Source organism: Muntiacus reevesi, chromosome 7, assembly GCF_963930625.1.
Source record: "Muntiacus reevesi chromosome 7, mMunRee1.1, whole genome shotgun sequence".
Lineage (NCBI taxonomy): Eukaryota > Metazoa > Chordata > Mammalia > Artiodactyla > Cervidae > Muntiacus > Muntiacus reevesi.
In genome coordinates, this window is record NC_089255.1 from 25,850,436 (window position 1) to 25,875,035 (window position 24,600).

General features: G+C 47.6%; 1 protein-coding gene across 1 annotated transcript in view; it reads left to right on the plus strand.

Moving 5' to 3' along the window:
* Positions 1–24,600, plus strand: part of TEP1 (telomerase associated protein 1) — a 49,438-nt gene that overhangs the window by 9,658 nt on the left and 15,180 nt on the right. The window contains exons 2-35 of the mRNA XM_065940118.1: positions 1,347–2,027; positions 3,150–3,332; positions 3,612–3,746; positions 4,683–4,844; positions 5,227–5,388; positions 5,706–5,780; positions 7,232–7,356; positions 7,537–7,694; positions 10,165–10,274; positions 10,625–10,715; positions 10,941–11,127; positions 12,930–13,098; positions 13,556–13,714; positions 13,886–13,963; positions 15,256–15,383; positions 15,714–15,773; positions 16,704–16,862; positions 17,826–18,002; positions 18,176–18,296; positions 18,837–18,961; positions 19,208–19,321; positions 19,418–19,535; positions 19,685–19,873; positions 20,003–20,178; positions 20,263–20,419; positions 20,529–20,708; positions 21,112–21,204; positions 21,473–21,605; positions 21,746–21,896; positions 22,147–22,280; positions 22,466–22,554; positions 22,832–22,946; positions 23,715–23,955; positions 24,134–24,257. Of these exons, the coding sequence (XP_065796190.1) occupies positions 1,371–2,027; positions 3,150–3,332; positions 3,612–3,746; positions 4,683–4,844; positions 5,227–5,388; positions 5,706–5,780; positions 7,232–7,356; positions 7,537–7,694; positions 10,165–10,274; positions 10,625–10,715; positions 10,941–11,127; positions 12,930–13,098; positions 13,556–13,714; positions 13,886–13,963; positions 15,256–15,383; positions 15,714–15,773; positions 16,704–16,862; positions 17,826–18,002; positions 18,176–18,296; positions 18,837–18,961; positions 19,208–19,321; positions 19,418–19,535; positions 19,685–19,873; positions 20,003–20,178; positions 20,263–20,419; positions 20,529–20,708; positions 21,112–21,204; positions 21,473–21,605; positions 21,746–21,896; positions 22,147–22,280; positions 22,466–22,554; positions 22,832–22,946; positions 23,715–23,955; positions 24,134–24,257 (5,235 nt within the window). The 5' untranslated portion in view covers positions 1,347–1,370. The remainder of the gene's footprint in view (positions 1–1,346; positions 2,028–3,149; positions 3,333–3,611; positions 3,747–4,682; positions 4,845–5,226; positions 5,389–5,705; positions 5,781–7,231; positions 7,357–7,536; positions 7,695–10,164; positions 10,275–10,624; positions 10,716–10,940; positions 11,128–12,929; positions 13,099–13,555; positions 13,715–13,885; positions 13,964–15,255; positions 15,384–15,713; positions 15,774–16,703; positions 16,863–17,825; positions 18,003–18,175; positions 18,297–18,836; positions 18,962–19,207; positions 19,322–19,417; positions 19,536–19,684; positions 19,874–20,002; positions 20,179–20,262; positions 20,420–20,528; positions 20,709–21,111; positions 21,205–21,472; positions 21,606–21,745; positions 21,897–22,146; positions 22,281–22,465; positions 22,555–22,831; positions 22,947–23,714; positions 23,956–24,133; positions 24,258–24,600) is intronic.

A 24,600-nucleotide genomic window follows, 5' to 3' on the forward strand; every position in this document is an offset into this window, starting at 1 on the left:
ATATAGAAGGGTTAGAAAAGAATTCTAAGGAATATCAATATTCAAGGAATTGCAGAGGAAGAACCCCCAAGAGGTGCGGTCAGGGTTTTAAGAGGAAAACCAGGATGGCACCATGGAAGCCAAAGGGAGAGTTTCAGTGAGAGAGTGATCAGTGTCATAGTCTACTTGAGAGATAAGGTAAATCAGGGCCAAGGTATGTCTATTCTTGTGGTAACCAGAATTTCATTAGTTACGTAAGAGGATAGCCTTGGAGAACTAGTGGGGATAGAATTCTATTTAGTTGGTTAAAGAGTGAGTAAGAGGCAAAAAGTTGATGTGGTATTTTCTTTTTTTTCTGCTTAAAATTGCTTTATTTTTTCTTTATATATTTTATTGAAGTATAGTTGACTTACAATGTTTCAGGTGCTCAGCAAGGTGATTAGTTATACATATATACATATATTATTTTTCAGATTATTTTCCATTATAGGTTATTATAAGATATTAACTATAGTTCGCTGTGCTATACAGTAAACCCTTGCTTGTTTGTATCTATTTTTTTTTAATTAGAATCCTAGCACTGTATTCATACTGAGTCAAACAAGTAGAATCAAAATGTCATAATTTTTTTAACTAGGTAAAAAATTCATGTTCTTTTAAATATATATTATACATACTATATATATATATATATGTATACAAAGGTTTTTCTACTATGCTTGATAAAAACTTGAGCAAGAACATTAAAAAAAAAAAAAAATGAAGAGACAGAGAAATTGGAAAACATAAACTAAATGAAATGGGAGCACTGAATATGAAATAGAAAAAGCAAAACTAGATAAACGTAAAAGATCATCATATAGTCTGGTTTTTAAACATGGCTGCTCATTAAAAACACATCTGGAGTTTTGGAGAAAAAAAAGCAATAGAGGTGGTGAGTATTGATACCTGATAAAGATGTTTGTTTTTCTTTCAAGAATCCAGTCCAGATGACCAGTTTGGCTCCTGTGCTAAGCTGGGATCATACCAATAGCTCTAGAGTTTTCCTTACTCCTTCATGTGAAGACATGTTCCTTTCCTCTCAAGCCCTTGCTTTTTCTTTTTTTTTTTAAAGCCTTCCTTACTCTTAAACTTCTGCCTTATCTTTTCCCTCCTCCTCCTCCTTAGAATACTCCCTGTATACTCTGGATTGAATACTCCCTGAATACATCCTTGGAATGAACCAAGTCCTAGAAAAACAAATATTGGTCATTCTCTGCCTTCAGGTCACTGGCATTACCAGGACAACTATGGGAAAGATTTAGTCCTAGTACACATGCATTCCCACTACAGCCAGCTGCTCATCATCTGTCTTTCTTTCCTTCTAGGTATATACAGGCTGGGCCCCAGTCATGGAGAAATTCCATGGATGTGTGTCTACCCACATGGACATCCTTTCCTCGAAGAACCGGTGCCTGGCCACACTTCCTGACCCGAAGATGTTGGAGAAACCACTTGGGCATGTGTCTACTCAATCAGACACCCTCTCCTTGGAGAACTGGTGCCTGGCCACACTTCCTGACCTGAAGACCTTGGAGAAACCACCTGGACATGTGTCTGCCCACTCAGACATCCTCTCCTTGGAGAACCGGTGCCTGGCCACCCTTCCTGACCTGAAGACCTTGGAGAAACCACCCGGGCATGTGTCTGCCCACTCAGACATCCTCTCCTTGGAGAACCGGTGCCTGGCCACCCTTCCTGACCTGAAGACCTTGGAGAAACCACCCGGGCATGTTTCTGCCCACTCAGACATCCTCTCCTTGGAGAACCGGTGCCTGGCCACACTCACCATTTTAAAGAGCCCTGTGTCCATCAGCCCCTTGCTCCCGAACCTCCAGATATCTCACCTGGTGCAAGCTGATCTGTGCAACCTGAAGAGCAGCAACCACCTGCTGTCTGAGCCTCAAGCCTCAGGGGCTCAGTGCCTCTCTGAGGGACTCGGCCTTCTGACCTGCCCCAGGGTCTCGAAAACCATCTCCGCCCCAGAGAGAGTTCAGGAAGCAGTTCTGGTAATCGCTCCAGGCAGTTGTCTTCACTGCAGCCATCTGTGTTAGATGCTCTAGTCATTAGCTTTCAGTGCCACAGTGTCTCTCTGTTCTGCGTCTATGAACCCTCTCTCCTCAGACTCTCTTCCTGAGGTACCTTTTACCCAAAGGCCGTCTTCATCAGCATCATTACTCTTACTGCATATATAGTTCAGACATACTGGACAATAGAGCAAAAATAGATTTTGTTCTTGGAAAGCCTCTGCTTGGGAGGAAAGCTGGCATGATATTGCAGTAGCAGAGTCAGTCAGGTGCTTTTGAGATCTTACAAGGCATGAGATATAGCTATAGTACCCTGGGCCACTTCACTGTGTGTGCATGTGCAAACACACGTCCACTTATACATCTATATAAGCACGTTTGGTATGCAGGTCAGGATCGATAGACAGACACACATTCCTTCTATGGAGACTTGAGATTTGAACTGAGGGAAAGGTGAATCTGAGCCTTCCTTCATCTCTGCCTGTTATTACAAGCCACTCAGCTTTGGGCAAGACTCTTAGCCCTTTGAAGCTTTCATTTCTTCACCTTTGAGATGAAGTCAGTGAAAGTCCACCTCATAGAGTCATTATCAGGATTACAGCTACTGCCACCTTATATTTATTTAGGGCTTTGCAATTTGCAAAGATTCATATATACATCCCATTTAATCTTCTAACAGCCCCATTAGGTAGATGGCAGAGGATGAGGAAACTGAGGCTCAGAGAGTAAGGGCACGGTTGCTGGGGGATTAATCTGGGACTTGGTCTTTTTTTCTTCTAACTCCATAATACCTTAATAGCAATTAGAAGATGTGTTGTGAGGGGCCCCAGGCTTCTAGGCTATGACATCAATAAGAAGATGAAAGCAGATCATGAATCATCTGAGCAAACACTCAGAATGTTGATTTGGGAAAGGGTGTGTGTGTGTGTGTGCCAGTGTGTCTCACTCCATCAGACAGGACAGATCCATGCTGGGGTGTGAAGGGAGAGAGTTTAGGTGCTAGAAGATAGATGTGGACTCTTCCTAGCCCTGGGTGTTGCTTTCAGCTATCTGTCTGAGGGGCTGTGGGTGTGTGCTGGTATTAACAACTGCCACTATCCCCAGGGTCGATGGTCATCTTCAGGAGAGAAAAAGCCAGAAGAGAAGGAATGGGCAGAGGTTCAAATGCCTTTTTATAGCCTAAGCTTGGGAGAGGAGGAGGAGGAGGAGGAGCTGGCCCTGAAGCTCTCCCTTGGAGACTCTGAATCTCAATCTGAGCCTACTGAACAGGTCTTTCAGGAAGTGAAGGTAAAAGTTCTGGAGCTGGGAGAGGTTGGTGGTGGTGGAGGGGAGGGCATGGGGAAGGTGAGACGAATGGTCACCAAAGGCTGATCCAGATCCCCTCCATGGAAAGAAAGGGCAGGAGCTCTGGTGTTTCACTTGCTAATCCTCTTTTCAGACCTCTTAGCCAGACAGACATCTTCCTGAATCTGGGTTCTTTCTCTCTGTCTTTGACTTTGTAAGTTGGCCTGAGTGGATGCTTAAGTTGGTCCTTCTGACCCCTTTCCTCCCTTTCTCGATTCCCAGATGGTTCTCATGAGCTTTCTGTGTTCCTCGCTGGTGGCAAATGTAAACACAGATGATGCAGCGTACCCTACCCAGGCTTTCCTCCTCAAAGTCTGCAGCGAAGTTGCCCACTTTGAGCCTGAGTTTATCCTCAAGGTATTGTGACGTGAAGGAAGGGATGGGAGTGGGAAGCTAGGAGGAAGGGAATTAGGTTATAGTGCATGAGAGGGATGGTGGGCAGCTTTGTATTAGGGGCAGGAGGAGCGTTACTTAGGAAGACAGTAGGATCTTGGGGTGAGCCTGAGGCCCAGTCCCTAGGGTTCTCTGAGGAGGAGGGGAAGAGAGGATTGAGAGAGTATATTAGGGTTTGTTTATTTAGTAAGTACACAGGCTAAATACACAATGTCTTGAGGGCTATACCAAAAGATAATGAAACTTGTATCTGGCTCTTAGGGCATGTGTGGTATTGTTAGGGAAGTAAAAGCAATCCCAGATATTATATAAATACAAATGGAGTAGTAGATAGCAAATGTCTCAGAAGCAGAGAAGAGGGGGAAAATATTTCCTATTAGACTTTGGAAGATGGAAGGATAAATCAGCAGTTTGAAAAGTGAGAGGTCTTCCAAAGAGGGGAAGTGAAAGTGAAAGTATTAGTCACTCAGTCATGTCCAATCTTTGCAACCCCATGGACTGTAGCCCTTCAGGCTCCTCTGCCCATGGAATTCTCCAGGCAAGAATACTGGAGTAGGTTGCCATTCCCTGCTCCAGGGTATCTTCCCGACCCAGGGATCGAACCTGGGTCTCCTGCATTGCAGGCAGTTTCTTTACCGTCTCGACTACCAGGGAAGCCCTCCAAAGAGGGAAAGGGTTAAAGACCCTTAAGTCGGAGTGTGTAGACTTAGGAGAAGACTGGTGAATAAGGACTAGATTATGGAGCATGTAGAATGCCAAGCCAAGAAGCTTGGACTTTATAGGCAATATGGAGGGCTCAGGAAAGGTTTTATGCAGGCAGGTTAGATAAGGAAGTTAGTTTATGGCACGATGCTATGAAGAGGTGGCTGAGAGGCCAGTGCTACCTACCCTGTTCCCTAGGCATCTCTGTACGCCAGGCAGCAGCTGAATGTCCGGGATGTGGCCAACAAAGTCTTGGCCATTGCTGCCTTCCTGCCACTCTGCCGCCCCTACCTGCGACGGTACTTCTGTGCTATCGTCCAGTTGCCTTCCGATTGGATCCAGGTGGCCAGGTTCTACCAGGTATGGCGTTCAGTTTCCTGAGCTTGGATTCCCACTTGGTTCCCTTTCCTTTGCTCACTGCATCCCTGGAGAAAACTCTCAGACACTTTGACCTGCCGTCTCAAGCCTGGTGCCCAGACAGGACAGTTTCTTGCAGTACCAGGCTGGGTTGCCCAACAGGGAGGGCGTGATTGAGAAGGGCTGGACAGAGTTTGAGAAACATTGGTGTTACTCTGGACCTCGTGTTTACAGTGAAGAGAAGGAGACTCTGAGAAGTCTGCCGACAGGTCCAGGACCACAGAAATTGTCGTTGTCGAGCTGAGGCTGGGGACTTTGTGTCCTGTGCTGTCACTGAACCCCATGAAGTGGTCTCACCCCTGATGGTTTTTCATCTCTCTGACAGCTCCTGTGTCGAGAACGGGAGGACTGTCTCGCGCCCCTGCCTGCCTGCCTGCGTGCTGCGATGAGGGACAAATTTTCCCAGTTTGATGAGTACCAGCTGGCTAAGTACAACCCTCGGAAGCACCGGGCCAAGCGGCGCCCCCGACGACCACCCCGCCCTCCAGTCAGTCCCTGCCTCAACCCTGGTCATTCACAGCCTGGCCCCTTTTCCCCAGAAAGTTGTCAGGGGTGGGGGGAGGGAACACATTGATTCCACCCCCCGCCGCCCGCCACCTCCTTTAAACAGCTGACGTGCTTCTACCATCAGGAACAGGGGGAGGCAGAGAAATGCAGAGGAGCTGAGTGGAGCTCAGGCAGCAGAGAGCAGGGCCGGCCTCTTTCCCAGCCATTTCCTTTATGATAGAGATGGGCTATTGGAATGGGTCTCTCTAGGGACAACCATCCCTTCCCTTTTTGAAACGGTTTCTTCTGTCCTTATAGAAGGAACATACATTTTCTGAGTCACAGACCTATTTGCCAAGGTTCACTTGGCCTATTCGAGATGAACAGAGGATGGTGAGTGCCTTTTTCTGGGGTTCTACATGTACACGTACCATCTTTTCTCAACTAATATTTAGAAATGGAATTCCATTTGGTCTAGAAATACTAGTAGTGGGTGTAGCAGGCACATGCCAGTGTCCTTGGAATTCTCAGCTGTGATTTTGGGACTTTGAGAACACTGGGAAAGGCTCCTTTTGTTTTCATTTTGCTCTCCTTGGCATCATTCTTTACCGACAGATGTCATGTCCAGCTGGATAAATGAGTTAAAAGCATTATGAAATCTCCACCTTCCATAGGAATTAAAAAAAAATAAGCCAAATAAAAAATTTTTATTTTTTTACTTTAATAACAAATTAGGCACTAGTCTTAATGGTTAGGGCTTCCCAGGTGAAGCTAGTAGTAAAAAACTACCTGCCAACGCAGGAGACATAAGAGATGCCGGTTCAATCCTGGGGTTGGGAAGATCTCCTGGAGGAGGGCATGGCAACCCACTCCAGTACTTTTGCCTGGAGAATCCCATGGACAGAGGAGCCTGGTGGGCTACGGTCGCCATAGGGTCACAAAGGGTCGGACATGACTGAAGTGACTTAGCATGCACACACACACACACATACACACATAGTGGTTAAGAGCATAGAATCTGTATCCAGACCACCTAGTTTTGAATCCCACCCCACCCCCACTCCTTACCTGCTGGCTATGCAACCTTGGTCAAATGACTCACCTTCTTTTGCCCCATTTTCCTCACATATAAAATGGATCGGATAATAGCAGGACCTACTTCTTTGGGTTTTTTGTGAGGACTAACTAAATCAGTTACTGTATTTAAAGGATTTCTAATAATACCTCAATCTGAACGATGATATCATCATCATTAAAATAAGATTATTGGGAAAATACATTAATATTACAAGAAAACACATCCTCAGTTGGTCCACTGGTCTTTTCATCCTATTAATATATCCCAAACTTAGCTCTTCTACCATGGAAGATTCTGAAAGCCAGCTTCCTTCATTTTTTAACTTCTCACAGCTTACATTGTGCTCCAGTTGCATGATCCAAGTCTCAGACATTGTTCCCAAACCAGGGATTGAACCCATGCCTCCTGCAGTGGAAGCACGGAGTCTTAACCACTGGATCACCAGGGAAGCCCATCAATGATTTAAAGAAGAGCTGCTTTCCCTCTCTCTCCCTCTAAGAACCAACTATTCTCTGTTTTTTCAATCCTCATCTTGCTTTTTACAAGCCATTCATCCATTGTTAACCGTTGATAGTCCAACCTTGTGTAGATGAAACACACGACCCCACACACCTGCTCAGAAGCTCGAGCCACTGAAGAGTTTTACTATTTAGTCCTATTCTTTGCCAAATCTAGGTATTGGGTGGTCTTGTTTTTTTTTTTCTGAAGAAAATGACCATGGTCTTAGATTGAATGACCCCTATGGGACTTGGGAATATTTCCACAGTTTGAGACAACCTACCGTTCAGTGTCAGAGAAAAAGAGTGAGCAAAGGTTCACCCTGAAGAAGTTGGTACAGAGACTGCACATCCATGAGCCTGCACAGCTTGTCCAGGCCCTGCTGGGCTGCAGGTGAGAAAATACACACTCCATCTGGATAACCCCCTGACTCTTCACCACCCATAGCCCCAGTCCTTATAGTTTGAGCAGACCTGGCCTTAACTGGGACTTACTGGCTTTGACTGACTCACTGTTCCTTTTCGAGTTATTTTCAGATGCCTTTGAAATGATGTTTTCCCTTGTCTGTTCTAGATACCCCTCCAACCTACAGGCCTTTTCTCGAAGCCACCTCCCAGGGCCCTGGGATTCTAGCAGAGCCGGGAAGCGGATGAAGCTCGCTCGACCAGAGACCTGGGAGCGGGAGCTGAGCTTACGGGGAAACAAGGCCACCGTCTGGGAGGAACTCATCGGTTGAGTAACCTTGACTATCACACTCTCTTCCTGTCTTCCTCACTAATGCCTCTACAATTTGGCCCCTGAAATAGAAGTTTCCATGGCATGATGCAGTTATTTTCACTTGGTATTTCCGTCACTGGAAATGACTGGATTTAACAGGTCTGCCATTGACCACACCAAAGTGGCCAGTGGCCTCTGCTTTGAATAGCACTGATATCATAGGTAGGTCATAATTTCAGACGTGATTAGGTGATGTATTAGGTGATATAATACAAGCCTTTATCAATACATGACAAAAGCATTACCTTCTCTCTGATATCACTGTGTCAATACCTGTGTCACTCATGCAAACAAAGTAGGACTGGGACGTGGCACATTGAAATCTCCACCAAAGCCCATTTTTAGAACATGGATGTTCTAGGTAATTTGCCCACATGGATAAAAAGAATTCAGGTGGAGAGGACCAAGTTACTCTCAATCTGTTTTTTTGCTAGTTTTATTTTTAACTATAAAAGGCCCTTTCTAATCCATGTTTTCTTTTATTTCCTCCTTCATCTTTGAAAGTTTAAAATCAGCTTCTTTCTGTTAAAAAATATCTGATTGTAGACTTTTTGACTGCATGCGAGGTTTTTTGGTTTATTTGTTTGTTTTTTATTTGACTGTGTCAGTTATTAATTACGGTATGTGGGATCTTCCTCGCACCTGAAGAATCTTTCATTGTGTTGCACCGACTCTCTAGTTGTATGCAGGCTTGGTAGCTCCACAGCATGTGAGATCTTAGTTCCCTGACCAGGGATTGAACCTGAGTCCCCTGCATTGCAAGCTGGACTCTTATCCACTGGACCAGTAGAAAGGACCACCAGAAAGTCCTGGCTGTTTGAGTTTTATGGACTTCATATTTTGGAGCTTCATAAACCCAAGCTGACTCTTCTTTTTTTGTGAGCTGTCATTTATAGATTGTACTCAGGGCAGACCAAATAGCTCAGCCGCTTATCGTTCCTCTCACTTTGTGATTGTTACTGGCGGTGTATGTATCAGAATCACATGAGAATTAAAACACAAAAAGACATACACACATGCTTGACAATCTTTTCCCCAACATTTGATACAACTTTGGGTAGAGTGGGATAAAGAGACCTGGATGGCAGCTTATATGTGTTGGTGATTCTAGTATGCATGTTCTCCACTTCCTCCCTCTGCCCTTGAAAATTAAAACTGTGCCATTTATCTTGGTTGAGACAAATGCTCATAATCTAATCCAGTGGTCCCCAGCCCACTGGATCATATATTGCAGAAATAATTTTTAGGATACACCAGAATATATGTACATGTATTTTTAAAAATTTTATGCATGTACTAATAAATTGTATACTTTAGGAACTACATAATTTATAATTATATATAGATATGAAGATAAATGTAAGAAGTAAAGTATAAAATATAAGATAAAATATAATTAGATATACAAATACAGATCCCTCTTTGGCCCTCAGAAGCTCATTAGTAACTCATTAACAAATTTTTTAGAATGAAATCAGTGAACTACTTTATCTACAGAATGAATATTCATTTTATTTTCTAGTGTATCAAAGAATATGATATTGAATTTAATTTCTTATCAAATTGATCTAGTATATCTTTCATATATAGCAACAGTTGAGCAAAACTTATGAGTTGACAAAGGAGGCAATAGTTCATGACTTGTCACATATCATTTATGCTGTGTATACAACTTAATTGTTTTACACAATCTAACTCAGAAGAAGACTTATGACTGGAGAACCCCAGGACTTCCAGAAGGCTGAAAGCTTTCTAGCTATAATTCAAATGAGACTTAGATAACCTTTAAAAAGTTACCACCACTTTCCTAATGAAAGCTGTTGATGGTAGGGCTAGTGACTGGGATGTGGGTTGGGGCCGCATAGGCCAAGGCTGTAATGTGGTCTGAGTGTGTTTTGGGGGGGTCCCCAGGGAAAATATCACACCTCCTGTTTATGTCTACCTTTATCTAAAGAGTGTTTCCAATATTTACTATACAGATTGAACCCCTGTAATCACTTAGTCCATGCTACATGATTGGTAGTACTCCATGTATATAATTTATAAGATTACACTTTGAAATTTCTCTTTTAGCCATCTAAAAGGTTTGGAAATCATTACTGTAGAGAATGTATTTTGCCAGTTGAGCCCAGTCTCAACTGGAGCCAACAAAGTGATGACCTAAGTTGTTTGTTGAAATAGCTAATTCCATAAATGTACAGATTTTGCTCCAAGATCCGGCAACCCAATTTTTATCTTTCCAGGCCTTTAAAACTTTTTGTGGACAATAAAGTATTAGTATTTAGAACCTCATGTATTAGTATTAGTACCTCATTTCCTCTAACGTGAATATTCTACCTGGCCTCTGATCATCTTGCCCTGGTCTCTGACCTCTCCTATTCATCCTCTGTTTGCTTTTGTCACCCTACGGCTCACCCTCGGCAGACAGTGGGAAACTTCCCTTCATGGCCATGCTTCGGAACCTGCGCAACCTGCTGCGGGTTGGAATCAGCGCCCGTCACCACGAGCTTGTGCTCCAGAGACTCCAGCATGCTGTACGTGTGAGGCGAGCCAGGCTTCTCTGAGTGGCTAGGGAAGCTCATAGCCACCCTGCTGTTTGAGAACTTCCCTTTTTATTTTCTGAGATCATTTCTGTGATTTAATTCACTTTGGAGGGAGTCTGATATGAGAGAAACAGGGAACCTTCTGTTACTTCCTTTCTTTTCTTTCCTCACAGTCTCTCAGGACATCTACTCTTTTCTACCTTTGTCTAATATCTATTTTGTCTTTTCCCACCTTCCGGCAGATCTAATAGAGGGGTTATCTCATCTTCCTGGGCCCTGAAACCTCTGATGCTCCCCATCCCTCTTGGTCTTCTGCTCATGACCCTTCTCTTGCTTTGCAGAAGACAGTGATTCACAGTCGGCAGTTTCCATTCAGATTTCTTAATGCTCATGATTCCATCAATGACCTTGAGGCTCAACTTGAAAAGAAAGGTAATATCTCTCTTCTCCCAACTCCTGTTTATCTCTCATGTCTGGGAACAGATGAGCTAGCAGCACTGGTATTTTCAGCCTCTTACTTTCCACTCTCAGTGTATGGGTGGGCAGAGGTCAGACACTGGCCAGCCCCAAGGGTCAGGACTCAAGACAGCATTGATGGGAAGATAAGAGGAGGGAATAGAAGCTGCCTAACTCAGATACTTACCTGTTGCCACCCAGAGTTGCCATTTCCTTCCAACACACAACTGATAAAGCGGATAATAATTAAAAACACAAAATATGGCAAGAAGCATGCCTATTCCTGGCAGTTTCGCCAACCAAGCCGTCGGGAACTTCGTACAGCAATGATGATCCCTGTGATATATGAGCAGCTCAAGCGGAAGAAGCTGGAAATACACAAGGCCAGGTGTGTGCGTGAGTATGTGCTATCTGGGAGCAAAGGGTGGGCATCAGAGGCACCCTAAAAGGGCTTGGAAGTCATCTGGAAACCCCAGCTTTTATTCTGTGAAAACATGCTTGTCAGTCATCCCAGTGGCTGTGACTTGACTGTTTCCAATTGTCTTTGGCATAGAAAACCTTGTCTTTAAGTTTGTCCTATAGAGAGATCGTGAAACAAAATCAGTGTTTGGCCTCCACTCTATTGTCTGTGGTTGCCTCATTGGTTTCTGTGAACTCTGTCAGCCTATGTAGCTTTCCCTTCCTCTTTGTCCACGATAGTGCCTCCCTACCTATGCTCTGGTTCATCCTTTTCTTTTTCTTCTCTGTCTTATCTGTTTCTTTTTCTTTTTGTTTCTTTCCTCTGTGTATTTTCTGACCCATTCACTTTCCTTTCTCTTGATACATATAAAGATTGCTATCCTCAAGCAGACTCAAAGATAGGTATAAAATCGGTTCTGTAAGCTTGATGAATTCCCAGTATTTTGTCCTTTTAGATACTTCTTCATTCATTTTCATTCAAGACAAGTGCTGGGCTCATCTAACCTTCTGATAGGACTCAGTGGCCAGGACTCGCCTGAATCAGTGGATCAGTGGCTGAACACAGGGCCATTAAAGAATTAAGCTGAGGGTGCAGTTCTAACAGTATGTCTTTGCTGGTCAGTTTGGTAGCCACCAGCCACGTGTGGCTCTTGAGCACTTGAAACGTGACTAGTGGGAACTGAGATGTGCTGGATTTTGAGGGCAGTGTGAAGAAGGGTGCAAAATATCTCATTTTTAATTTTTGTATTAACATGTTGGAGTGAAAAATACATATATACACATATGTACATATATACATTAGACTAAATTAAATGTGATATTAATCTTTCCTGTTTCTTTTTACTTTTTAAAATGTGGCTACTAGAAAACCTTACATGTATAATTTCAATTTCATTTCATTAATTGTAATTTATTTCTACTGGATAGGCAATGGTAGAGACTGTTGGCTTCTCTAGATTTTTTTTTTTTTTGCTTCTCTAGATTAAAAAAATGATGAAAAAATTTAAACATGTATACAAGTAATGAGAATGACATAATGGGCTCCCATTCAGTGAAAAATCAAGATTTTACCAACCTTTGTTTCCTGATCCCTCTCTTCTTTTCTTTTTTTTTGAAGATGTTTTTAAAAACAAATACCAAATAATATACTACACTTTCTATCATTTCCCATATTTACTAGCTGGAGCTCTAAAAAGAACCACCCTCATGAACTAAAGCTATTTAGTTATTTTGAAATAGAGGTTGTCTTGGAAAGGTGGGATGAATGTCTTTTTTTCCTTTAATTGCCATTTTTCAGAGTAAGAAGCTAGTGTTTGTTCTTCAAATTGCAATTTAAAAATAAGCAGCAGTTGGAAATTCCCTGGTACTCTTTGACTACTGGGGCCGGTTTTATCCCTGGTTAGGCAACTCATATATCCAAAGCTGCCCTGCACAGCCCCCACCCCTCAAAAAAGTTGCAGTTAACTCTTGCCTCATGAAGCAAATATGGATTGATGTGGTAAGCATGGCAAGCAGTGTCCAAGAGTGGGTCTACTCCATGGGATGGATTAGCAGAGTCCTGTAGAATGGGGCTGAAAGAAGTTCTGTCCCGTTTTTTCTACTGACACTGGAGACGGGCTGTGGACAGGTGGAGACTTACACTTGAGTGGCAAGTTCTCATCTTCCCGTCTGCCTCCAAGTGGCAAACAGAGAAACCCCTGACCCCTCCGTCCGTTTCTTTCCTGCCTGCAGACAGTGGAAATGTGACCGAGAGATGCTGGCTCGGTATCGACAGGCCCTGGAGACAGCTGTGAACCTCTCCGTCAAACACAGCCTGCCCCCGCTGCCAGGCCGCACCCTCCTGGTCTATCTGACAGATGCCAGTGCAGACAGAATCCTTCCCAAGAGCAACCCACAAGGGGTAAGACACTTCTGCTTGGCAGGTGGATTCTTTACCCTGAGTCACCTGCAAAGCCCTTCTATTTTTATGGGGAGAGTATTCATTTATTTGTGGGCTTCCCTGGTGGCTCAGAGGTTAAAGCATCTGCCTGGAATGCGGGAGACCCCGGCTCGATCCCTGAGTTGGGAAGATCCCCTGTTTACTTATGTGGCTGTGCCAGGCCTTAGTTGTGGCATGCAGGATCTTTAGTTGCGGTATGTGGGATCTGATTCCCCGACCAGGGCTCAAACCCGGATCCCCTGAATTGGGAGCGTGGAGTCCGCCACTGGACCACCAGAGAAGTTCTCGAAACTATCTCAGTTGGGGGACTTTGTCCACTTTTCCCTAACCAGTGGAGACATTTGACCTCCAGATTTGTGTGGGCAAAGTGGATTCTAAAATAAGGGAGCCTATTTCACCCTGATGCTTGTCCAATCAGCCCCCTCTGAACTATGTGCTGCTGTTGATTGCGATGATGATGGTACGGACGGAGCAGGTGGAGCTTTTGCTGTGTGGAGGGGGCATTGTGAAGACTGCTGTGATTAAGGCAGAGGAAGGCATCCTGAAAACTGCCACCGAACTCCAAGCTCAAGTCCAGGTCAGACACTCACCCCCACCTTGCAAAACTGCATAACCAGACAGAAGCCTGGGAACAGCTAACTTCAGGAAAGGCTCGGATCTCCTCAGTTCTGAAGATTAGCAGATTACAGTACTTGTTGTTTACTGACCATCTCCCGTGCAACTTCATGACATGAGTTTCTTCCTTCAGAAGTCAGATGAAAACTGTGAACAGTCCCTGACTACTTTGGGGAAGCACTTGCTGTCTCTGGCTACCCAAAGGGTCCCTGTGAGTACTGCTCCTTCCCTGAGAAACCCTCCCTTCCTCCACATTTTCCTCCACACGGATGTATCTCATTTTTCAAAGCTTCTTTGCAACCTATGCACAATACACTGCTGACTACAACCCCCTACTCAGTGGTATGCTGGTAAATATTTTTTTTATGCTGGTAGATATTTGCCTCCAATAGCAATCTAGAAAAAAATCAGTCTTGGTTAATAGCTTTTGCTAATTTCCATGGTGTAAATACTCCTTCCATGACTGATTTCAAACTACCAACATTTTTCATTGACCACAGAGTTAGAAAGAGTTGCTCAGTAGCATATACCTTTATTTAGTAATTCTGTAATATATATAGCATGGGTGTAAATAAGGTCAAGAGTATTTAATGATAAAATGTGGTAAAATAATTAGGAAGTGATGATGTTTTAGTATTTATTACTTTGTTTTTAATGTAATTTATTTGATTGTGAGCTTATACAATTTAATATTTGATGGTGGCCATATTTAGCAGCTGGCTCACAGAATTCCTATAAGTTTGACAATCAGCTCTTGTGAGCCTAAATGTGCCAGTTGCACACTGCCCTTATCCCAAACTCCACTTTATTTTTTATTTTTGTTAAAAATTTAATATAATTTTTAAAGGTCACAATCCAAATACAGTTGTTATAAAATATTGACTACAGTCGCCATGTTGTACAATACGTCCTTGAGCCTTTCTTACACCCAGTACTGTCTATCTCCCATCCCCCACCCCCATATTGCCCACCACTGGTAACCACTAGTTTGTTCTTCATATGTGTGAGTTTGCTTCTTTTTTGTTTTATTCTCAAATTTGTTGTATTTTTCAGATTCCACACATAAGTGATACCATATAGTATTTGTCTTTGTTCTGTCTGACTTATTTCATTTAGCACAATGCCCTCCAAGTCTACCCATGTTGCTGCAAATGGCCAGTTTTCCTTCTTTTTTATGGCTGAGTAGTATTTCTCTCTCTCTCTCTCTGTGTGTGTGTGTGTGTGTGTGTGTGTGTGTGTGTGTGTGTGTATCACATCTTCTTTATCCATTCATCTGTTGATGGACATTTAGGTTGCTTTCATATCTTGGCAACCCCTAACTCCACTTTGATTCTCTTCAAGTTAGGGTGAAATGACTTTTCCCACCCTAAGTACTCTCCAGAAAGGCCATTTACACCCACCTCAGAGTTCTCCTAATTCCTCTGCCCTCAGAGATCTTGTCTGTTGATATCCTGAGCTCTTTGGCACCTCCCTGGTCTCAGCCCTTCCCCTTTCATCTTACAGGTGGACAGGGTCATTGTCTTTGGCCGAACTACAAATGAGAAACTGATAAATGCAGCCAAACAGCTTTTCTGGCAACATGTGAATCCCAAGTGCCTCTTTGTTGGTGTTCTCCTAAGGGCAAGTTACCTGTAAGGGCGCTCGTGTTCCTTGCTCAGTGCCAGCAGATAGTGATCCATATTTCCTGTCTGTCCCTACTAAAGCTTGGGATACTCCCACTCGCCTGGTCCCTCCCCATTTCTGCCTCTTAACGCTGTTGTACTTCTAGTGCTAGAACCTTCTCTGAAGTCTTCGGCCTGGCTCTGTACCCCTTTGTGATGGTCCACCCCAGTTCTAGCCTAGCACAAAACCCTACTAAAGGTGCAGAGGTGGGGGTGGTGGTCCATCCTAGGGTGTTAGGGGGCAGTGACTCTGTGTTCTTGGCACTATTTCTGACTCCTTGTGACTTCTTTCTTTGCCAGAAGTACTGATTTGAATCCCAATGATGTGACACTCTCAGGCTGTACTGATGGGATACTGAAGTAAGTATAGCATGGACATTGGAGAGGTTGGGGGCTTTGTTACAACATCTTTTAGAGATTATCTGTGGCTTCTGCTCTAACCACTTCTATTTTTAAGCAAGATAAAGATTATTCTGCTTTTACAGCTGTCTAGGCATGGCAGCAACATAATATTACAGGTTCCTGGTCATTTTCTATCTGTTGCTCTACCATTTTCAAATACTCTTCTTCTATTTCATAGTTCAAGATGGCTGCTACAGCTCCAACCATCATTTTTGTATTAATCTAATAGGAAAGGAGAAAAGGGAATATAGGAGATTATACTGTTTGCTTTTAAGGGTACCACTCAGGAGTTGGTCCCATCAATTCCATTCATTCTCTGATACCTCGTTCCATTCCATTTCAGAGGAAATACCATGTTAACTTTATTTACTTATGCCTGATCTACAGAAATCTTTGTTCTTTGTTTTTCTCTCCACTATTATTATTATTTTCTCTCCACTATTATTAGGCTTCCAATTTATTTGTTTTCTCCTCTGCTGATTCCTTTGGATGCCACCCATTGCCCCATGTTAGGAAGCCTCATGCTGCTCCCTCCCCAGGGAGCTTTCAAGGCTGGTACAGAGCTCATCAAGCCCAGAGCTGATCAGCCTTAATCTTTACACCTTCATTCAGCCCAGTTGCCTCTGGTCCAACAGAAAGCCTGTGTTAACCATGCATACAGAAGGGGCTATATCTGGGTTTTTTCTCTGTTCCCTTATTCCTCTGGTTCTGCTTCCTTCCTTATTTTAACTCTATGTTTACTTTTTATGATAATCTTCCTAAGAAACTCCATTTAACTGGTTGACCTAATTTAGCCATATCTTTGTCCCTTGCCCCCTTGGAAGACCTTCCTGATTCCCTCTCACTCTGCTATTTTGTTCTCATTTATTTTGTCACCCTTTATTTCAGGTTCATTGCAGAGCGTGGGGCCTCCCGGCTTCTAGAACATGTAGGCCAAATGGACAAAATATTTAAGATTCCACCACCCCCAGGGAAGACAGGGGTCCAGTCTCTCCGGCCACTGGAAGAGAATACTCCAAGCCCCTTGGTCCCTGTTTCCCAGCTTGGGTCAGTCTGTTTTTTATGCCTTTGTGAACTGGGAGGGGCTTTAGTCGAAACCTAGATAAACTCAAGTGACAAATTCTGACTGTTGAGATGCTGCTTGTTCTATTCGCTGAGGAACATTTCCTCTTCCCATGCAGGGGTTTGTCTAACACAGATGGTGAGCATGCCCCTTACTGTACTAGGGAACGGGGGTTAGAAGGTGAGGCGGGCAGCAGGCACCAGGGCTCAGACAGAGGGCTTAGAGGCCCGGGCCATGGCTTTCTCATCCTGGCTTTGCCAAATAGTAGCTGAAGTTTGGGCTAGTTGCTTGATGTCTTAAGCTGTAGTTTCTTTCATTTATTTCTTTTTGGTTGCACTGGGTTTTTTCCTTGCTGGGTGTGGGCTTTCTCTAGTTGCAGCTAGTGGGGCCATTCTCTAGTGGCTGTATGCAGACTTCTCATTGTGGTTGCTTCTCTTGTTGTGGAGCACGGACTCGAGGCCCACATGCTTTAGTAGTTGTGGTGTGTGGGCTCGGTAGCTGCAGCTTATGGGCTCTGGAGCATGGGCTCAGTAGTTGCGGCACACAAGCTTAGTTGCCCCATGACATGTGGAGTCATCCCAGACCAGAGATTGAACCTGTGTCCCCTGCAGGCAGATTTTTAACCACTAGGCCACCAGGGAAGTTCAAGCTGTAGTTTCTTGATCAGTAAAATGGAGAGAATGATTGTGTTTACCTCTCAGTGCAACTTGGGCCCATTTCATGGGCAGGATAGTAGGTGCATAATAATCATTGCTGACACAAGAGGGGTACACGAAAAATAGCCAGTGGGATTTAATTTCCAGGCTCTGCATTTGAGGTTACAAGTCTGTTATTCACTGGAGGCCGGTTGGATACCCCCTGCCATCTGTTGTACTTGGCTCAGCAGGGTGAGCGGTGGTCACAGCCCTGTCTATGGGCTGTGAGGCTGACCCCTGGTTTACCGGCAGATGGCGAAGCATCCGGCTTTTCATTTCCTCCACTTTCCGGGACATGCATGGGGAGCGGGACCTGCTGCTGAGGTCCCTGCTGCCGGCACTGCAGGCCAGAGTGGCCCCCTACCGCATCAGCCTTCATGCCATCGACCTGCGCTGGGGCATCACAGAGGAGGAGACGCGTCGGAACAGGTGTGGCAGCCGCTGAGAAGAGGGGCTGTGTTGGAGATGAGGGGCTTGAGTGGCAGCAGGGCTGGGGCTGCAAGGGTGGCTGAGGGCTGCAGGCCAGAGGTGCTGTTTGGATGCTATGGGATGTGAGCCGGGCCCCCTCTCCTTGACACAGTGCTCCCATAACCTTCCTGCAGACAGCTGGAAGTGTGCCTCGGGGAGGTGGAGAACTCGCAGCTGTTTGTGGGGATCCTGGGCTCCCGCTATGGCTATGTTCCCCCCAACTACAGCCTCCCTGACCATCCTCACTTCCGCTGGGTAAGACAGACACGGTTGGGGCAGGGGTGTCACGAACCCCGGGACTCTGCACAGGCAGATCCTTGAGACTTGAAGTGAAACACAGGCAGAAGGTTCTGTGAGTGACCAAGTCCTAGATGAGGGAATTCCTTTGGGCAATACCTCTGGGTTGGCCACAGGATGTGAGAGGTAGGCGGTAGGTCTGATGAGGCTTTGCCATCCGACAGAGCTGGGTTCTGATCTCTCTTCTGTCATTGTGAGGCTTAATGGAAAATGGTTTATACTAATCTAGCCTCAACTTCTTCCTATATTAAAGAGAAACAGTGATGTCTACATTGAAAGGTTATTATGAGAATCAGAAATCAAGAATGCTCAAAAAATGTTCAACCTGTGAGAGGCATTCAATAAACGTTAGCTATTAGCTCTATTTTTACTGGCTAGTGTCTGGAGAGAGAGGGGAACATTACTGAGGTGAAGGGCCCCGGGGTCATGGCAGGGGTCACGGCAGGTCTCACGGGAGGGGATAGTGTGGCCAGGATGGAACCCACCTCATCCCTGCAGGCCCAGCAGTACCCTGCAGGTCGCTCTGTGACAGAGATGGAGGTGATGCAGTTCCTGAATCGGGGCCTCCGCCTGCAGCCTTCTGCCCAGCCTCTCCTCTACTTCCGGGATTCAAGCTTTCTCAGGTACCGCCACAGACGGCCAGATAGGCTCAGTGGGCGTGTCTTCTCTCCCTAATGTTCAGGGTACAAGAGGGGGGTCTAGGATGGAGAAGCAGGAATCAGAGAGCGTGCCTTGCAGCTGAAGGCAGGAGATCTCCACTGGCCAGTTTCTTGAGGAGTTTCGGGGATCCGCAGCCAGCTCTGTGGCTGGGGGTGGAGAGGTGCTTTGGTCCGAATCCAGTCCCACTCTGGGGGTGTCTTGGTGGTCAGCTCCGTGCCAGATGCCTGGAAATCGGACTTTATTTCTGAGTCTGAAGAGGCTGCCCATCGGATCTCAGAACTGAAGAGCTGGCTGAGCAGACAGGAAGGGATCACCTGTCGCAGGTGAGCTGGGAGAGGTAGGGAGCACCTGCCTGGAGAGGTGCGAGGAGGGGTGGGCCAGGCCTGCTCTGACCCTGCTTGTGCTCGCTGTGCCCACAGATACCGCTGTGAGTGGGGCGGTGTGGCGGCTGGCCGGCCCTATGTCGGGGGGCTGGAGGAGTTTGGGCAGCTGGTTCTGCAGGATGTGTGGAGTATGATCCAGAAGCTTTACCTCCAGGTCAGCAGATGGGATGGTGGCCAGGGGAGTGGAGGAGGGAGGGTAGGGTGGTCCTGGGTGGGAAGTGACTTGGTGGGGGCTGTAAGTTTTATCCCTGGGGTCCTGAAAAGCGTGGAAACATAGACAGTCACTGCCCCATGTGCCCTCAGCCCGGGGCCCAGCCGGAGCAGCCAGTGCCAGATGACGACTTGGTCCAGGCCAACTTTCAGCAGCTAAAGAAGCCGCCGAGTCCTGCCCGCCCACGCCTTCTTCAGGACACAGCGCGGCAGCTCTTGCAGCACCAGGGGAGGCTGAGCCTGGTGACTGGGCAGTCGGGACAGGGCAAGACCGCCTTCCTGGTACGGGGTCCCAGAGGCCTGGGCAGGAGGGAGGGAGGGCTGTGTGTGCTCAGGAGGGCTAAGGAGGCGGGGCACAGGAAGCTGGTGTGTGTAAAATGTGACCGTGTTTTCTGTTCTCTTCCCCCTCAGGCATCCCTCGTGTCAGCCCTGCAGGCTCCGGATGGGGCCGCGGCGGCCCCCTTAGTCTTCTTCCACTTTTCAGGGGCCCGCCCTGACCACAGTCTTGCCCTCACCCTGATCAGACGCCTCTGTGCCTATCTGCATAGCCGACTGGAGGAGCCAAGTGCCCTCCCCAGCACCTACCGGTGTGTTTCTTCCCCGCCTAGACAGGCCTATTGATAGCCCCTGACACCATCCCCGCTGACGCTGGTCCTCCCCCCTGTACACAGGGGCCTGGTGTGGGAGCTGCAGCAGAGGCTACTGCCCAAGTCTGCTCAGTCCCTGAAAACTGGCCAGCCTCTGGTGCTGATCGTCGATGGGGCTGACAGGTTGGTGGACCAGCGTGGGCAGCTGATCTCGGACTGGATCCCAAAGACCCTTCCCCGGGTGAGTGTGAGAAGGAGGTGAGGTGGGATGAGGCAGGGAGAGGGGCTTCTCCAACAATATTCTCCCCGCTTGCCTTCTTCATCGCTACCCTTTTGCCCAAATCCCACAGTGGGTGCACCTGGTGCTGAGCGTGTCCAGTGATTCTGGCCTGGGGGAGACCCTTCAGCAGAGTCAAGGTGCCCACGTGGTGGTTCTGGGGCCTCTGGAGCCGCCTGCCCGGGCCCGGCTGGTGCGAGAAGAACTGGCCCTGTACGGGAAGCGGCTGGAGGAGTCACCATTTAACAACCAGGTTGGGTTTAGGCTGGCGCTGGTAGATGTGAGGGGTGAATCTGGGAGCTGGGAGGATCTGAGTGCTGAAGCTACCAGCTGCCCCGCACAGACCAGCTCCTTCATTTTCTCAGGAAGTCTGTGCAGGGGAAGAGGATTGTGATTGCTGATAATATTACCTGGTCCCTTTCCCCTGGTGAATGGCTGTGGTAATCTGTCTGGGTGGGCTGAACCAGCGGGTGCGGCGGGGAGAGTGGGGTGAGCTGGGCAGAGCAGTGCAGGGCAGAGATAGCTGTGTCCTGAGTGACACCGTGGGTCTCTCCCCTGTGGGAGCTCTCAGAGGAGAAGCTGCCCCGCATGGGGCTTGGGGGGGGGGGTGAGGGCTGACTCTCTGGTCCAGTGCTAAGTCCTCTGAGTCTCCTCAGATGCGGCTGCTGCTGGTGAAGCGGGGCTCAGTCCTGCCGCTCTACTTGCGCTTGGTCACCGATCACCTGAGGCTCTTCACGCTCTACGAGCAGGTCGGTTGAGAATGTGAACCCTCCCTCCTCATCTTCTGTATCCTAACCCCATTTCCCATTCTCCATTCAAGCTCTTCATCCCCATCCCTCACCCCTTCTCACCCTCCTCCTTTGCCAGTCCTCATCCACGCTCCCAGCCTGCTTCCCTCCCACCAGTGTTTCCTTTTATCCCTTCCCATGCTTTTCCCTGCTGCCCCATCTCCTACCCACAACCTGCTGCCTCTCCCCTTCCCTGCACTGAGGGAGGCCCCTCACGCTCCTCCCTCAGGTTTCCGAGAGGCTCCGGACGCTGCCGGCCACCGTCCCTCTGCTGCTGCAGCACGTCCTGGGCACTCTGGAGCAGGAGCATGGCCCCGACGTCCTTCCCCAAGCCTTGGCCACTCTTGAGGCCACACGCAGTGGTCAGTGCTTGGAGTGGGCTCAGGGGTTGGATGACCTTGGTTCTGTTGGGATCTCAGCAAGCCATGCAGGGAGTGATGAGGGATTAGGTGGGGATGGGTATGCTGCCCGGTTTAGGGCCTCAGCGAGCTTGGGTTTTCAGGTCTGACCGTGGACCAGTTGCATGGAGTGTTGAGTGCCTGGCGGATCCTTCCCAGGGGGAGCAAGACCTGGGAAGAAGCAGTGGCTGCTGGTAACAGCGGGGACCCCTACCCCATGGGCCCATTTGCTTACCTCGTCCAGAGTCTGCGCAGGTACAAGTGCCCCCACTGAGCTCCCACTGACCTGTGCCTCCCCATCTTTGAGGCAGGGCCCCATGTGACCCTCTCTCTTCATCCTCTTCCTCGCTTGGTATAGCCCCTGACACTGGTCTCCAGATCCTGGATGGCCGTCACTCAAGTTACCACTGTTTGAGGTGGGCCTGGGAGCCCACCTCTGTGCCAGGCTGCTCACTGACAGGCCTTCTCCCTCTTCTCTTGCCTTCTCTCCCTCACACGGGGTCAGTTTGCTAGGGGAGGGACCCCTGGAGCGTCCCGGCGCCCGGCTCTGCCTCCAGGATGGGCCCCTGAGAACGGCTGCCAGGTGTCGTTATGGGAAGAGGCCAGAGCTGGAGAAGACGGCACACCTCCTCACTGCAGGTGACTGCGGCCCAGTTAACCCCCGGGGCATTGAGCGTGGGGCCTGGCGCTCCCCATCCGCTGGCCTCCTCACCTGCCACCCCAGTGAGGGGATGGTTCTCACTGTAGCCTGAGGAATGTGATCTTTGGAGATGCTTCAGGGCCGAGCTCATCTCATTGTTTCTTCCTGTGACCCACACCTGCAGCTCAGCTCTGGAAGATGTGTGACCCTGATGCCTCAGGTACCTTCCGAAGGTGCCCTCCGGAAGCCCTGGCAGACCTGCCTTACCACCTGGTTAGTCCCCAGATCCCATTGGCACCTTCTCCCAAGGAACTGCTTTGGCCGTTCTGAGCCCCCACTTCCCCCAACTGCCACCATCGCCCCCACAGCTGTTACCCACCTTCCACACACTCTGTATGTTTCTTCTTTCAGTTTTCCAGCCCTCCTCCTTCAGATCCTCTGTCCCAGCTCCTAAGTCTTAAGTGTCAGCTGCACAGGCAGGGTCCAAGACTAGACTATCCCTCCTCACCAGCCTTGTCACATCCCTAATGAATCCCATCTGACTTTCCAGCTCCAGAGCGGGAACCGTGGCCTTCTTGCCGAATTCCTCACCAGTCTCCACGTGGTGGCCGCACATGTGGAACTGGGTCTGACCTCTCAGCTCCTGGAGTCCCACGCCCTCTACGGTGAGATGAGTTATGGGGTGGAGTCTTCTCCAAGCTGTGGGGTCCTGGGTGTGTTCGTGGGGTCCTGCTCAGAGGGAGGTGTAATGGAAGGAGCAGTTGATTCCTATTCCAAGGTGAAAAATGCCACGAGGGTAAGCAAGTGATTCTTAAGAGACCTTTTACTCAGCTCTCTTAAATTTCAGGGGGCGTAAAATTACTTGGGAAACTTGTTCAAATTGCTGATGCCTGTGTCCTCAGATTTGGCTTCCTAGGTCTAGAGTGGGACCGAAAGCTTTGTACATTTTAAAAAAAAAGAATTTTATTTATTTATTTATTTTTGACCGTGCTGGGTCTTCATTGCTGTGTGGGCTTTTCTCTAGTTGCAGTGAGTGGGGGCTACTCTCTAGTTGCTGTGCATGGGCTTCTCACTGTGGTGGCTTCTTTTGTTGCAGAGCACAGGCTCTAGGGCACGTAGGCTTCAGTAGTTGTGGCTTCTAGGCTCTAAGCACAGGCTCAGTAGTTGGGGCACACGGGCTTCGTTACTCTGTGGCATGTGGGATCTTCCCAGATCAGGGATTGAACCCGTGTCTCCCGCATTGGCGGGTGGATTCTTTACTACTGAGCCACCACGATGCCCAGCTTTGTAGTTTTAACAGATGTGCCTGATCTGGGACCAGAGGGCCACACTTCGAGACTTAGCATTTTGGACACATCATATGATTGACTTGGTGCCGGGGTTCATGGGGGTCAGGGCTGTCTCTGCAGTGATATTCTGCCTCTCTTCTCTAGCTTCTTCAGTCCCTGATGGGGAACAGAAGCTTCCTGAGGCTGATGTTGCTGCATTTCACACCTTCCTGAGGCAGCAGGCTCCCATCCTCAGCCGGTACCCACTGCTTCTGCACCAGCAGGTAGCCAACCAGCCTCTGGACTCGCCTCTTTGGCGCCAGGCCCCCCGGCTCTGCCAGCGACAGCACCTCCAGCGCATGCTGCGTTGGCTTAATAAACCTCAGACCCTGGGGCACCAGCAAAGGTAAAACCCTTGACCCCAGATGCTGACAGGCCCTGCCAGAGAGCGAGCTGCAGCCCTCTCTGAAACTAGAGAATAAAGAACAGACCGGAGTCACCAGTGAGAGGGGACTTCAGGCACAGAAATGCACATCCTTCCCCTGATCCCTCATTTCCACCTTTTCTTGCTATTTTTTCTGTAGCTCCAGCCTGTCCCTGGCAGTTTCCTCCTCCCCCACAGCTGTGGCCTTCTCCCCTAACGGACAAAGAGCAGCCGTGGGCACTGCCAATGGGACGGTTTACCTTTTGGACCTGAGAACCTGGCAGGTATGACACTCAAGGAGGGGCAGAGTTTATCTTCAGAATACCTCCCAGCCTGCCCCGAAGCCCAAGACAAGCCAAAGCTACCTGTTATCACCCTGTTAGATTCAGCAACTTTACTTTCACATCAGATCGCAAGAGCTTGGTCAAAAATCAATCCTACAGCAAACGCTTACTCTGTACTTTCCTTTGACGGCAGTGTACTAAGCACTGCAAGAAACACAGAACTTAGGACCTTGTCTTGAATGTGTCTTTGCCTACCAGGTCGTCAGTTTTGTTGAAATTTAAGGCGCAGAAGGTTAAAAAGGGAACCAGAACGTGGCCATGTGACATAGATAAGAACTAAGTG